The 15,424-nt window shown below is 46.8% G+C and overlaps 2 protein-coding genes across 4 annotated transcripts in view; both read right to left on the reverse strand.

Moving 5' to 3' along the window:
* The window catches only part of SRPX (sushi repeat containing protein X-linked), a 105,597-nt gene extending 103,773 nt beyond the window's left edge, over positions 1-1,824 (reverse strand). For both annotated transcript variants that reach the window (XM_059911750.1, XM_059911749.1), the window contains exon 1: positions 1,658-1,824. In XM_059911750.1, coding sequence (XP_059767733.1) covers positions 1,658-1,748 — 91 coding nt within the window. In that variant the 5' untranslated portion in view covers positions 1,749-1,824. The remainder of the gene's footprint in view (positions 1-1,657) is intronic.
* The window catches only part of RPGR (retinitis pigmentosa GTPase regulator), a 152,396-nt gene that overhangs the window by 50,482 nt on the left and 86,490 nt on the right, over positions 1-15,424 (reverse strand). The window contains exon 17 of one of the 2 annotated variants that reach the window (XM_059911746.1): positions 9,582-9,718. The exons of the other annotated variant lie outside the window; for it this stretch is intronic. Coding sequence (XP_059767729.1) covers positions 9,689-9,718 — 30 coding nt within the window. The 3' untranslated portion in view covers positions 9,582-9,688. Of the gene's footprint in view, positions 1-9,581; positions 9,719-15,424 lie in introns of those variants that run through there. 2 annotated transcript variants of the gene reach the window in all.

Raw genomic sequence — 15,424 nt, forward strand, 5'->3', positions numbered from 1 at the left:
ACAGCCCCAGCAGAGCACATTTCCTGAAAGACCCCATTAGGATGTGCCAACTTGGGGGCAGCCTGCAGGCTGGCGCCAGAGGGAGCGGGGCCAGCCAGGGCCGGTTCCCAAAAGTAGTGAGCGCCCAAGCTGGAAACCCACGATTCTGTGGGTGGCTGGGCCCTGGCAGCAAGCTACACTGTATAAGGGTAGAAGCTGAGGGAAGGAGAGCAGAGGGCAGGGTGAGGGAGGGGAGGAAGGTCAAATGGAAAAAGAGAAGAGGCCCCTTGACTGAGAAAGGCTCCGCCAGATAGATGTACAGGCGGCTTAGAGACGCCTCCCAGTTCAGCAGGAAAGGCTGCTTCTAGCTTCTCAACTTCTCCCCCTGCTCCCTGTCCAGTACTGGCTTTCCCCTCCCCTCTAGGTTCATATTAACCCGACTCCTGCTTGGGGGGTGGGGGCACTAACCTGCCCGGGGAACAGGGGGCTGGCACTTGCCTGGCACAGAGGATAAAGTCTCCTTTCCACTTCACCCTGAATCAGTTCCTACCAAAAAGCTTAACACTTACAACAGTTCAAAACGCAAATGTTCCTGTTTATCACTTTACACGTTTGTTTGATTCATTCATTCATAAGGGAATGTGCAAGGAATTTCCAGCAGCCATCCCTACATCTCCCAAGCGTGCTATCTGGGAACCCTCCCCCTCCATCCTTCACCCAGAACTCGGTAGGTTCGTTTCTCAGACCCCAGACTTAAACCGCCCACAGTGTTGAAAGTAAAGCCAGATATTTGCCCGCCACGTCACCCACTTTCCCATTAACACTAAACTAAAATGTGCCCATGGATTTCTTCTCCCTTCCGGGGCGACAGGGGTGCATCCATGTTACCCAGCTCCCCCGAAGCTCTTTGCTATCTTAAGACTCTCCGATGAGGGAGTCAGCTGGAGCTTTTTAAAGGGCATCTCCAAAGCAGGTTTTGTCCACACCAGAAGAGTCCTAATAAGTACCAGGGTCTCCTTAGATGCTACAGACCACGCCCCCCAGCAACAAGAAGCCACACCCCCTGTCTAGCAGAGCCCGCGTGTGTAGTCCTCTTTCCCTGGGGCTAACCAAGCGCCTGCCACATGTCACCGCTCTCAGCTGGCACCTCTCTCCCAGAGGTGCAGACTTTCTCGGAATCCCCAGCAGGGGGGGTTGGGGGATGCGGGAGAGGCTCCGCCCGGGCCTTCCACGAGAGTCTTTCTACTGTGGCTCGTGCCCTGCAGCCCCAGGGGGTGGCCTGGGGCCTCGAGTGGGAGGGGGTAGGGGCTCCTTCCTGGACAAGCTGCCAGCCACCTGGTCCCCGGCCGCAGGCAACTGTGTGAGAGGCAAAACTCCGGCGGGGTGAGAAAGTAACCCGCGGCCAAACTTCTCCTGGTCGCCTCCAGCGCCAACGAGGGTTTGATTGGTCCCCCTGGAACCCCAGGCGCAGAGGGTCCTCCGGCTCACGGCGCCCGGCGACGGGATGACAGTCGGCTCTCCCCTCCTGGTGCCCGGACGCGAGCCCCGCTCCGCGTCCCCCGCTCCCCCGGGCGGCGAAAGACGAAGTCCGCGCAAACAAAGGGCGCCCCCGCACCACCCTCCGGACCGAGCCGAGGGTCCTGGCGCCCAGCTGGGGAGGCTGGCCCGCCGACCCTACCTGGGAAGCCGCGGCTCGGCGGGACTCGTAGCAGCAGCGGCAGCAGCGGCAGCAGCGGCAGCAGCGCGGGCCGGAGTGCGGGGCTCCCCATGGCGCGCCGGGCGCTGCGCTCGGCTCGGCTGCGCGGCGCGCTTCTCGGGGGCGGGAGGAGACCAAGCGGACCGAGGGGCTGCGCGCGGCCGGCGGAGGCCAAGCTGGAAAACTCCTCCTCTCGCCTGTCTCCCTCCCTCCCTCCCTCCAGCCCGCCCGGGGCCTGCCCTCCTTCCTCCGCCTCCCCGGAGCGCTGGCGCGGCTGGGGCCCCGACCCACCCCCCTCCTTTTGTGCCAGCGCTTCTTCTGGAAGCGGGGCTGACACTCCCGCACCCCCTCTGGGGGCCTGAGCGCGCCAGGGGCGTGCCCTAGCAAACCGGATTATCCTAAAATATCTTTTTGTTCCCCAATTGCGCGCCCTTTCACCACGAATACACACACTGGTGGCCCAAACACCTCCCAGATCCGGGGCCCCTACCACAATGTCATCTGTGCAGAAAGCTGCGTGAGTCGCACGGAAAGAGAAGGGATAACCGAGGGGGTCCAAGAATGGCCCACCGCGGCAGGTTATTATCGCCAAGTTCGCGGGTTTGACCCTTCGGACCACGCCCCAAGTTCGGCGTCATTATGCCCATACTATCCAAGAAGAAACGACGCTTAGAAACTTGCCCAGGTTCATGGTTACGGGCAGAGCGGGGATTTGAACTTAGGTGTGTGGTTCTGCCGGCGCCAACGTCCTTGCTACGGCTTTTTGGTTTCTCTTTTGCAAGGGAATGAATCAAGAGTTCGTGCCGGCTGCACTGCAGTTTGGGGTGGGGCTTGAGGTACTCTTTCTAGGGTCGGCTGATGAGCGAGCACAAGGCCCAGAAAGTTCCCCGTCTCACCCACAGCCTCGGGAATCCAGCTGTTGTAGTTTCCTGCAACCAGATTTCCCCATTTCCTGGATTGTTCGCAATCACCCCTAGGACACCACGATCAGCCTGGAGCCTCCACCCTGTGGCCTGGCGTCAGGATAGGGTTTCTAGGTGCCTGCAGGACGGAGCTGGTTTCTTCTTCGAGGCTTTATCAATTTTTTTTTGGTAAACCCCTAAGGCAGGACCTCGCCCCTTTCCTGACCGAAGGAGATCTTAGCTAAGGCAGATTCCAACTAGGGCTGCTGCGTTCGGTCGTGTAGTATGGGCACTGCACGAAGGCCCCGGAGGAAGGGGCAAGTGGGTGCCAAAATCCAGCTGCCTCTGGGGTCACAAGAAGCCTGTGCCTTGGCAGAGGCCACGTTCATTGTGGAAGGGCAGCTTTCTCCTCGCCTCAGCAGTCTGGTCTGTTAGCTAGGCTAAGGGCCCTGGGAAGATCCATCCAGAGGTTTTCGATTTTTTAAAAAAATCTAGATGGTGTGCCCTTTTCCCAGTTCTCACAAAAACCTCTGCCTTGAACTTCCATCTTATCCTCTCCAGTGCCTGGGGAGCTTCTCTCCATCTCCTGCGGGTTTCTCCATTACTGCTACCTCTTCAAGGAGCCAACAACCCCTCAATAACCCTCTACTCACAGGACAATGAGGGAGGTCAGGCTCTTCTGTGGCCTCCATCACACCAGACTCTCCAGGGAGTGGTTCTCAATCCTGTGCACACACAAGAGTAACCTGGGGGAGCCTTAGAGAAATACCCTATCTGGACTCGACCCCAGACCAATGAAACTAGAATCTTTAGGGATGTGGCCTGGCATTTGAACAGATGGATAGTTTTGTGCCCCCATGCTCAGTGGTGCAGGTTTTAGAACGGGATAAATTCTAGGCCAGTGTTTCTCAACCCAGGCACTGTTGACATTTGGGGCTGGATTCTTGGTTGGGGAGGGTGGCTGCTCTGTGCGCTGAAGGATGTTTAGCTGCATTCCTGGCCTCTATGCCCCAGACAGCAAGTAGCAAGCCCTCGTTTTTCTCAGTTGTAACAACCAAAACATGTCTCCAGAAGCTGCCAGATGTCCTCTGGCAGAAAAATTGGCCCCAGTCGAGAACTACTGCCGTAGGCCCACGAGTAAAGGTTAATGGACACCCCAAATTCTAGGTCCAGGTTAGTCTGTCCAGTGGCCTTCCTTTCCTATATCACCTCTGAAGCAAGCTTTGCTCACAAAACGCAGCACACATTCTATTATTGGGCTGACAAGGAACACCTGGCTCTCTCCTAGCCCCTGAATCTGGCTGAATTACAAGCAACACCACATTCGATGTTAGGAGTTGCTTTCTTTGCTACTTTAGAGCAAATTCCAATCAAATTTATAATAATAATTATAATAATAGTTACAATAACTATTATTTTTATTTATTATAATAATTATTATTACCAGGCCTCTCTGGTAGAAGGGATGGGGGCAGAGGGAAGCTTAGGAGAAGAGATTATCCATCCATCCCACAATATCTTGGTAGACAATAGGATGGTTAAGTAGATTCACAATCTATCAAACGACTGAACCCAGAAGATGGGGTAATGAGTGGATGGAAACAGGAAGAGAAGCCACTCAGGGAGGACCACAGAGCTCTGATCTCTTCCTGTCCTGCTGGTCCTAACTACTAATGAATTGGGAAAAGATGCTGTTGGCATGAGACACAAAGATAGGCAAGAAATAGGTTCCAAGCATCTCTATAGGCAGGAATGCTATATTGACTCTGAACATTAAAAGGTAATAAGGATAAATATGATGCCCTACATTAGATCTCAAAATCCAACCACACAGATGCAGAGTACGGGAAACGTGGCTTCTCAGCAGTACCTACCATACTTAGCTGCCTACAGGCTACGACAGACTTCCCAGGCACCTCAGGGCGCTACTGACAGTGCCTGTTCTGTCCTCTGAAGCATTCCGAGTGCTGGGCAAAGCGCCCAAGGTGAGGAGAAGGGAACACAGCCCTCAAGGTCTGGCGGGGGTGGGGGGGGGCAGGTATCTTTCCACCGTGTACAGTGTGGAGGAGGCTGGATTAAACAGCACAGCCTTTACCTCTGACTCAGAGCAGAATGACCCACAGTGGAGAAGGAAGGAAAAGGAGTCCCAGGATTCCCCGCCCCTCTACTATATTCCTGGAACTTGTAGACTCCGAGAAGCCATTGAAGGAGAACCTGGCAGCCCCCTACCTACTGCAGGCGAGAGATTTCCCGAGCACGTCAGTCAAGGTCCTTCCCTCCATGTGCCTCTACCATCTTCCCACACCTCTTCATCCCCCCACCCTCGCAAACCAGTTCTTCTCTTCCCACATCCTTCCAGAGTAAAGGACCTGAAGTTTAAGGGGAACATTGGTGGCTCACTGTACCTTGGGAAATGGTTGGCAGTAGAATAAAAGTTGAGGAGACACTCAGGAGTGATGCGACCTAAGACAGTGCTTCTCAAACTATCTGTGGCGAAGGACTGTTTTTCAAAAATTCTCAGTCCGAGCCTGGGATTAGCAGATGCAAACTATTATATATAGGATGGAGAAACAACAAGGTCCTACTGTATAGCACAGGGAACTATATTCCATATCCTGTGATAAGCCATAATGGAAAAGAATATGAAAAAGAATGTATATATATATATACGTATAACTGAATCACTTTGCTGTACAGCTGAAATTAACACAACGTTGTAAATCAGCTATACTTCAATAAAATAAAAAAATTTTTTTAAATTCCCAATCCATTTTTGATCAAGCCTTTTCTAAAATCAATAAACATGACTCACTAGAAAAATAAAATGGGAACAAGTCAGAGAGCAGCACGGGTCTAGGGACCGCACTTTGAGTTACACAGTTATAGTGGATTTAGTCTTTTCCATCCTGTACTTATACAAACTACAGACCACACTAAACTCTCCAGGTTTCCGAGAACTCAAGACTCAAAGGACAAGGAGATCTGACCTCAGTCTATTGGAATCATGCTAAATGAATGCCAGAAGGGTAGGGTGAATTGGGCTGGTACTTTTGCTCTCTGGTATCTGTTAAAAATCTAGATCCGAGAGGGTTAAGGTAAGAGTGCTCAAGGTCAAGATCAAAAAAAGCTAATGGCAGTCCAAGAATAGTATCTGTTTACAATCCCCTGGCTTAAAGAGATTTCTTCCCTTTCTAGAATAAATATTCAGAATGAAACAACACAAGCTCTAAGGGATGAAAAAATTCTGCAGCATTAAGGGAAAGGGAATACTTTGACTCTAAAGATTCAAAGGAAAAACACCTTGTTTGTGAAAATAATCAGCTACAGAAAAGGGAAAGCAGTTTTAGAAGATATCTCTTTGGTGTATTCAGTAAAAGATTCAAGAAGAATGCTTTTATAAAGTAGCAACAGGGGGTCATACAGAGAATTGAGAAATATAAGAATGCAGAGATTCAAAAATGAAATTAATGCCTTTCAGTTTCAGTGGCCAGGCTTGGAAGTTATCATTCCTGTCCTGACAACAAGATAAAGCTGGGCAAACAGAAAAATCCATGACTTTTCTCAGACTCAACAATGAACTGAGTTTTCAGGGCAAATCACCACCCATCACTATCTGGAAAGACAGGCATATCCAGACAGTCACAGCTGAGATCTGCTTACCTAGCAGAAGACGTGCGGGAGCCATACATTGGTAGGAACACTGAAATGGCAATTTAGAAAAATTGCTGAGGGCTGAGTGCGGATTAATAGGAGAGTGAGAAACTCCTGGGGGCTGAAGTCATAGCAGAGACTCCCACACTGCTGTAGGCTTTAACTCCAAGAACCCTACCAGGTTTTCATGGTGAAGGTCCAAGAAAGCCCCCTCCTGCTCTGGCAGGGAGAGGGGAAGAGTAATCCTTCTGAAATATGCTCAGAGACTTCTCCAGAGAAAAGGGCTACTCGACTTTACCAGAGCCTTATCTCACCTCTGAGAAGGGCTTGGTGATGAATTTCCAGAAAAACATCATTTGAGGAACTGCTCATATGGTTTTGGAGGGATCTGCCAACCACAGATACTCCAAATCTCGGTCATAGGTGTGGTTCCATGAATCAGGCTGAGTCAGTAGAACTTGAGCCCCAGGCCACTGTAATTAGAGGGGTAAGTACAGGTCTCAGGCTGGCCAATCAGAGGCTCGCTCAGAGACTTTTTTTTTTTTAAATACAGCAGGTTCACTTAGAGACCTTTAAAACAAAGCCCGGTTGAAGGAATTCCTCTTATTTTCCTCTTTGGTTAGACATTGTATGAATGTGACCTAAGAAATGCTAGTTTTGAGTGGGGCTCAGAACAAGAGAAGACCCTGTCATATGTCTGGGCCACTTTGTAAGCTGCTCTGTCACTTGGGCCATGTGACCCAGGAGATCTACTGGTGCTCCATATGTCAGTGGCCAATAGAGATGCAGTTTGATGTCTTTGGCAAGCCCCTCTAGGTGAAGCAAGATCCGACCCTTAAAACTTTGCAGCAAATCCCTGCCATCCTTGGTGGATAACTACGACCCTTTTCAGAATCAACTTTTGGCTTTTTGCTACTGGGCCTTCATAGAGATGAAATGCTTAACCGTGGACCACCAAGTTACCATGTAGCCTGAGCCACTCATCTTGAACTAGTGTTGTCCAACTAGCCAAGCCATACAGTTGGGTATTCATAGCAGCACTCCACCATCAAATGGAAGTGATACATATGTAATCAGGCTCGTGCAGGCCTGGAAGGCATAAGTAAGTTGCATTAGGAAGTAGCCCCTACTTCTGCTACATCACCTTCTGTGTTCCAGCCCCCATCTCTGGCCTGATGGAGCGTTCCCAATGGCCAGTTGACCGAGGAAGAAAAACCTCAGATAGTTCTGCCTGGCATGTAGGTACTGCCTTAAAGTGGAGAGTGGCAGCATTCCCGCCCTAACTCTCTCACAGCCCTGAAGAACAGCAGTGTGGGGGAATCCTCCCAGTAGGCAGGATTGTGAGTAGTCTACCTGGTTACTTGAATAGACATATTGGATATGGATTTTCCTTCTCTGTCCACATGCTTCTGCCCAAATTCTCATCTGTGGTCTTATGGAATACCTTACCCACCATCATGGTATTTCACACAGCACTGCTTCCAATCAAGGAACTCACTTCGTAGCAAATGAAGTGAGGCAATGGGCCCAGACTCATGGAATTCACTGGTCTTACCACATTCCCTATCATCCTGAAGCAGCTTGATTGAAGTGGAGAGGCCTTTTGAAGACATAGTTAACGCACAGCTAAGTGGCAACACCTTGCAGGGCTGGGCAAGGTCGTCCTGGATGCTGTATATGCTTTGAGTTGCCATCCAATACATGATGCTGTTGATCCCATAGCCAATCTTCATAGATCCCTGAGCATAGCCGTGGAAATGGGAGCGGCACCGTTCGCTATTACCTCTAGTGATTTATTAGCAAAATGTTATTTCCTATCCCTGTGATACGTAGGCTCTGCTGGTCTAGAGGTCTGAGTTCCAAAGACAGGAATGCTTCCACCAAGTCACCCAACAATGATTCTACTGAAATGGGAGTTAAGATTGCTGCCCAGACACTCTGGGTGCCTTGTGCCACTGAATGAACAGGCAGAGAAGGAGGTTACTGTCTGACTAGGGTGATGAATCCTGAGAGGTGATTATCAGGGAGAAATTGTGTTGCTACTGCCACACGATGGGTACCCCCATTTCCTGCTTTTCTTGAAAGCAGGAAATCCTTAAGAGTCCCTCTTAATACTCCCATGTCCTATGATAAACGTCAACAGAAAATTACAACAACCCAATTCAGGCAGGGCTGCTAATATCCCAGAGCCCTCAAGAATGAAAGTTTGCGACACTTCACCAAAGAACCATGACCAGCAGCTGAGGTGCTTGTTGACAGCAAAAACGAATACAAAATGGTAGACTATGGGAAGGTAGTTATAAATACCAGCTGTGACCATCTGACCCTCGCAGAGACAGACTGCAATAGTTATATTTCTTCCTAATTTTAATACAGATATGTTTGTATATATATATTAACTAGATATTTTTGTTTTCTTTCTTTTCTCATCTCCTTATCATCTAATGTGAGATATATTAATAATATATTAATAATATTTTATATCTCAAAGATATCAAAGGAAAAGAATGAACATCACCCAAGGACAAAAAAAGGACCTTTGTATTCTCTTCTGGGGAAAGGGTTAGCATTGTTTGGTTGTATGTGGAATAGTTGTATAATGCTAGGCAGAAGGCGGACTTTGGCATTGTCTTGATTCAGATATTAAGTATACTTTAAGGAGATGTGTATGGATGCCAAGTTGACTAGGGGTGGATTTTAATGGCTTCGTGATGCGTCAACGTGGCTAGGCTGAGCTACATTTCCCAGAATTCACTCTCTTGTTTCCAGTTAGGGGAGATTCTCGGGAGATTTGGAGGCTGGAAGAGAAGCAGTGGCTATTTTGTAGCTCACATATGTTGCCGATTTGCTGACTTACCTCGTTGGTGTGAAGCAGCAGCTGGGCTTGCAACTGCTCTACCCTCCCCTGGTCCTCCTTCGGCTTCTTCAACTCCTAGGCCAGGTGTACGTGTTTTGCTGTGTGATGAAGAGCCCCACTTCCGCTGGAGGTCCTCATGGCCAAGGTCAGAGGCAATAAGAACATGAGTTCCAGTTCTTCCTCATGGGGCTCTAGCTTGTGCTTGTTGGTTCTAACCTACCTTTGATCTCCCCCCCTCCACGTTACATCCTCCTTCCCTACTGCCTGCTCCTTGAACTTCAAGCTCCAGCATTAGACTCAGAGACAACAGCCATAGAGAGACTGCTTAGTAAGCGCCCACAACTGCATAAGAGCGATTCCCTGTAACAAATTCATATTGGACTTACGCAATTTATATCTGCTTCTCTGGTTGAACTCAGACTGATACAGGTGAGGAGCGAGTGTGGGGTGAAAATAAGTTTAGTTTAGAACATGTGAAGATTGCAGTATGGGGGGAACCAACAATGTGGGGACTGTCTAGTGCTAAGATAATTTGAAATTCAGTAGGAGAGAGGAGGAGAGGGGTATAGATTTGAAATGCCTGCATGGAGGTGAAAGCGGAAGTCACTGTAGTAGATGAGATCCTTGAGGACACTGGAGAAAAAGGAAGAAAAGGAAAAAGAGGCTTGTAGAATACAAGTCAAACAGGGAAGAGTGAAGGAAGCCATAGCAAACATCAGCTTCTAGATCTTGACAAGGGACATCTGAGTCCCAAGGGGGAAAAGGCCTCTTTTTTTTTTTTTTTTTTGCCAGATAAAACTTGTAGAAATTCTGTACAAGGGAACATGACCCAGTTCTAGAGGCTGACAGAAAATGGAACCCAGTGAGGAAACGTCAGTTAGATCCTGTAGTTAAATCTCAATCCTGTTAGGACTGAGTCTCACAACTTCAAAGCCCTCACCTTGGGTCATAACTCGGTTTGTGGCAGCGTAAGAGAGGAGCAGAGGAGGGGGCCAGAGCACTTCTGAAGCAGGAATACTTTAATGTGGCAACAGGAAACAATCGATTGGTATTCCAGAGGCTATGCATTTGAAAAGGAGTGTAACTCGTGTGAGACTGGCATGTTTTTGCCAAAAGACTATCCTCAGATATGTACCTGCATCCAACTGTGATGATATCGACTGCCCGAAGAAGACCCCAGTCCTTGGCCCAGTGGGGTCTGCTCAAGGCCCTGTGGAGATAGTTCGGGCCCTTTCACCCTTTATTCCGAACACGATTCTAGGGCTGCCAACTTTGAAGATTGTGCAACTGACCCCTGCAGAAGGTTGCATCCATCCAACCGTCTCCCCACTCTCCCCTTAATCCTTGCTGATTCTGTTGATGTTGGCACATCCCCGGGGCCTCTGCCTTTTAGAATGCTGATTCATCCAGAAAGCATCTGCTGGAGGTAACAGCCTTGTCACATGTTTCAAGTCACAGAAGGATGTGTTGGAGGAGAGGAAAAGCTTTCATTTACTCTCTTGTAATCAACCCAGACGTCAGCATCACAGCAAGGATTTGGGCTGGAAAATTAGTCCCGGAGGCTAAAGAAGGGCTTCCAGCTGCAAGAGGAACAGCTAACATACATCCCCTGTATGTGTGTGCACAGTGTAAGCTGCCTCTCCCTTTGGCTGTACCCATGCCCTTTCTCCTGTTCCTAAAGACCTTTCTTGGATCTCGAGAGTTTCTGGCTCATTGTGAGGTCTTCAGGGAGGCTGGAGCACATGCAGAAACCCTGCTGTTGGCCAGAGGTGTGAGGGCTCCAGCCAAGTACAAAAACAAGTCAAGTTTAGAAACAATGAGTTAATAGTCCTTCGTGGGTTGCATCGTGCTATTAGTGATAACTAATCAAAGGCTTCATTTAGTCAAATCCTGTTGGACTTTTTTGTTCCATCTGCCTTTCAAGGATCAGCCTTTCTCTGACCCTGGTAAATAGCCAAAGAAAAGCTGACGCAAGGAAAAGTTACAAGACTTGCACAAAGGTCCACAAGAGTTTAACACACCCAAAGCAAATAAAGATTCTGAGCTATCAGCATTGGGATTCTACAGTAATATTTTTCAAGTGGCTGCTTGAAGCTTTCCCGCATTGCTCTGGTCCTTCTCTCCCTCTGCCAGAGTGGATCCAATTTCTGTTTGTCTGGAACATATAAGATATAGGTACTTTCCCCACTTGCCTCATGCTCCGTTCTTTTTAAAAGGAGGATGTATGATCTGGTACAATGAAACCCAATGTTGGTATATCTTATTCTCAAATGGATGCTATTGCGTGATGGTCATATTATATAGTTTCCTCCAACTCTTTCTTTCCCCATTCAAAAAAGTTGCCTGAACTCTCTGCTTCCATCAACCTACTCCAATCTGGGTTTGCGCACATTGGTCCTCTGAAATAACTCTTGCTGTCATGACCTGCGTGTTGTTTGCATAAGTGGACATGTTTTAGTCCTCATTTCTATACACTTCTCAGAAGCATTCAATACTAATGGCCACTTATCGCTTCAAGTAACTTGAACAATCTTTAGCTTCCAGGACACCACACTATCATACCTCCAACATCTCTGGATGCTTCTTAGTGTTTCTGGCCACCCACCAGTCTCGGGGCAACCATTAAATGTTGAATTCCATGGAATCTCTATACTCTATCCCTAGGTGATCTCATCCACACTCAGAACTTTAATTACCAGCTAAACATTAAGAACTCACAAATATGTACCTTTAGACTCTCCTATGGGTGCCTGACCTTACTATATAACTTCTTTTGATTGTTCAAATGCACCTCCAACTCCACACATACTGAATAGATTCAGAACCTCTAACCTGCAAATCTCGTTGTCCTCCAGCATTCTCTGTGTCCGTGACTGGCACCACTATTCATCCTTGACTCCTTCCTTCCCCTCCAGCCAACCCTTCCCCAAGTCCTGTATTTTCCTCCTTATGATGCTTGAATCCAGCCATGTTGCCCTGTCTTCATTGCCACCCACTTGGCCCATGCTCCATCCCATCACTTCTCAACTGGACCCCTATCAATGACTTCCTAAGTGGTCCCTTGCATTCACTCCTGTACCTCCTGCAACCTCAATATCCTCTCCATTTGCTGCAGTCAGACCAAACCATCATTCACAGGCTTAAAACCCTTTGCTGGATTACCGGTACATGTACACGAGAGAACAAGATTCTGAGCGTAACATACAAAGCTCTGTTTCATCTGGACCCTGTCTATGCTCATCCAGCCTCAACTCTCAAGACCCTTACCTCACTCTTAGTACTGCCGTCACCCTGATTTTCTTTCAATCTGTGCTCTGTTCCTTTCTGTCTCAGGGTCTTTGCACATACTCTTTCTTCCGCTTACTTTTTCTACTGCTTATTCTAGGTAACATCTCCTTATTTTCAGATCTTATCTTAAACAACACTTCAGGGAAGCTTTCCCAGACTCCCTAATAGATAAATTTAAGTCTTATGAGCTGTGTATTTTCCAAGATGGCTGCTCTTGGAAGTCAGCAGCCGTGCTGCGCAAAAGCCACATGGAGGGGTCGTGTGTACGTGAACCACCTCAGAGCCCAGCTGAGATCCCAGTCAAGAGCGAGTATCAACTGCCAGACATGGGAGTGAGGAAGCCTTAAAGATGACTCCAACCCAAGTCACTGTACCACTGCAATTGCATGAGAGACCCTGGCTGAGAACTGCCCACTGAACCCAGTTAACCCCTAGAACTGTGAGATAAATAATATCTCATTGTTTTAAGCCACTAAATTTTGAGCTGATTCATTACACAGCAGTAGATAACTAAAACATGTGCTTCTTCAAGAAAACAAACAACCCAATCAAAAAACGGGCAGAACAGGTCAGTGCAGAGAACAGAGGGGAGAGTAGAGAGAGATGAAGCTGGAGTGGTCATTTTGGACTAGACCAGGGGTCAGCAAACTATAGCCCACCAGCCAAATCCACCCTGTTTGTTTTTGTAAATAAAGTTTTATTGGAACAAAAAAAAATGGGCAGAAGATCTAAATAGACATTTCTCCAAAGAAGACATATAGATGGCCAAAAAGCACATGAAAAGATGCTCAACATCACTAATTATCTAATTATCACTAATTAGAGAAATGCAAATCACAATGAGATATCACGTCACACCAGTCAGAATGGCCATCATCAAAAAGTCTGCAAACAATAAATGCTGGAGAGGGTGCAGAGAAAAGGGAACCTTCCTATACTGTTGGTGGGAATGTAAATTGGTACAACCACTATGGAGAACAGTATGAAGGTTCTTTAAAAAACTAAAAACAGAGCTACCATATGACCCAGCAATCCTACTCCTGGGCAAATATCTGGAGAAAACTAGAAAACTATAATTCGAAAAGATACATGCACCCCAATGTTCACTGCAGCACTATTTACAATAGCCAAGACATGGAAGCAACCTAAATGTCCATTGACTAAAGAATGGATAAAGAAGATGTGGTACATATATACAATGGAATATTACTCAGCCATAAAAAAGAATGAAATAATGTCATTTGCAGCAACATGGATGGACCTAGAGTTTATCATACTAAGTGAAGTTAAGTCAGCAATATCATATGATATCACTCATATGTGGAATTTAATTTAAAAAAATGAAATGATACAAATGAACTTATTTACAAAACAGAAACAGACTTATAGATATTGAAAACAAACTTATGGTTACCAAAGGGGAAAGGTGGGGGTGGGAGGTGATAAATCAGGAGCTTGGGATTAACATACACACACTACTATATATAAGATAGATAATCAACAAGGACCTACTGTACAGCACAGAGAACTCTACTCAATATTCTGTGATAAACTATATGAGGAGAGAATCTAAAAACAGAATGAATATATGTATATGTATAACTGAATCACTTTGCTGTACACCTGAAACTAACACATTGTAAATCAACTATACCCCAATAAAAGTTTTTAAAATAAAAAACTTTAAAAAATAAGATGTGATTCATAGCATATACCTATTTGTGTACCTATTTGTGTAAATTGTTTGAATTCATCATAGTATTTATCTGTATAAATCACTCAACTAATATCTGTATTCCCTGACAGACTATGACTTCTTTAACACAAGTTGGGACAGTGTCTGATTTCATCGTTGTATTTGTAGCACTAACAAATAGCACACAGTAGGTACTAAAAAACACTTTTAAATTAATAAATGAATGACTTCCTATTGTTTGTACAAGGTTTAATAACTTTCCCACATGAGAGCTTAAATGAACAATTCAATACTTCTAATTGTGTAATCTCTTAATGCTTATTTGAGGTGACATTTCTCACTATAGAATTAATTGCTCAAAGTATGATGAATGATGATTCAACACCCATTCATCAAATATTTGACTATGTGCAAAGGCACTTTAGAAATACCAAGAGTTACACCACGGGGTTTCTGCACTGCAGTTGCTCATACATGAAATGCTTCAAGAATTTACCAGAGACTATTGGCATTCAAGGATTCCACATTCTTTGTGTTTATTTTTGTGAGAAATTACTGAGGCATTTATTTGAATCTCGAAAGTTCTGATGCTCTGCTGGTAAGTAATGGGTCTTGACTCTCCAGCATCAAGGTCTTGACAGAATTTTGTTTTCTATCTGGTAATGTTCTTGAAGTGATTGAACCTCTGTGTCTCTGTGGCAGTAAATTATAGTGTGGTCACATCTAGGAATCACTCGACTCTACTGAAATGTGATCAGAAAAAAAGCTAGGAATGCATATAGAAATATCTGTATTTGACATTTTAGTGGTTTAGAAAGCCTTTGTGAATTCTGAGTGTCTGCTGAGTGACCCTATGGGTGGTGTGGTCAATGAGAGGTCACAGTAGACTGGAGGGGTCAGGAAAGCCATTATAGAGGTGAGGCTTAAGGTAGATTTTGAAGAAGAGAGATCAATGTAACCAGAAACACAGAAGTGGGTCTGTGCATTGCAACAAGCCAGGAGCAGAACGGTCAGGTAGGACAGGGGTCCCCAACCCCCAGGCCATGGACTGGTAGTGGTCCGTGGCCCGTTAGGAACTGGGCTGCACAGTAGGAGGTGAGCAGCGGGCAAGTGAGCGAAGCTTCATCTGTATTTACAGCCGCTCCCCATTGCTCGCATTACCACCTGAGCTCCGCCTCCCGTCAGATCAGTGGCGGCATTAGATTCTCACAGGAGCGCAAACCCTACTGGGAATTGTGCACGCGAGGGATCCAGGTTGCACGCTTCTTATGAGAATCTGATGCCTGATGATCTGACGTGGAGCTGAGGCGGTGATGCTAGCGCTGGGGAGCGGCTGCAAATACAGATTATCATTA

This window comes from Balaenoptera ricei, chromosome X, assembly GCF_028023285.1.
Source record: "Balaenoptera ricei isolate mBalRic1 chromosome X, mBalRic1.hap2, whole genome shotgun sequence".
Taxonomy (NCBI): domain Eukaryota; kingdom Metazoa; phylum Chordata; class Mammalia; order Artiodactyla; family Balaenopteridae; genus Balaenoptera; species Balaenoptera ricei.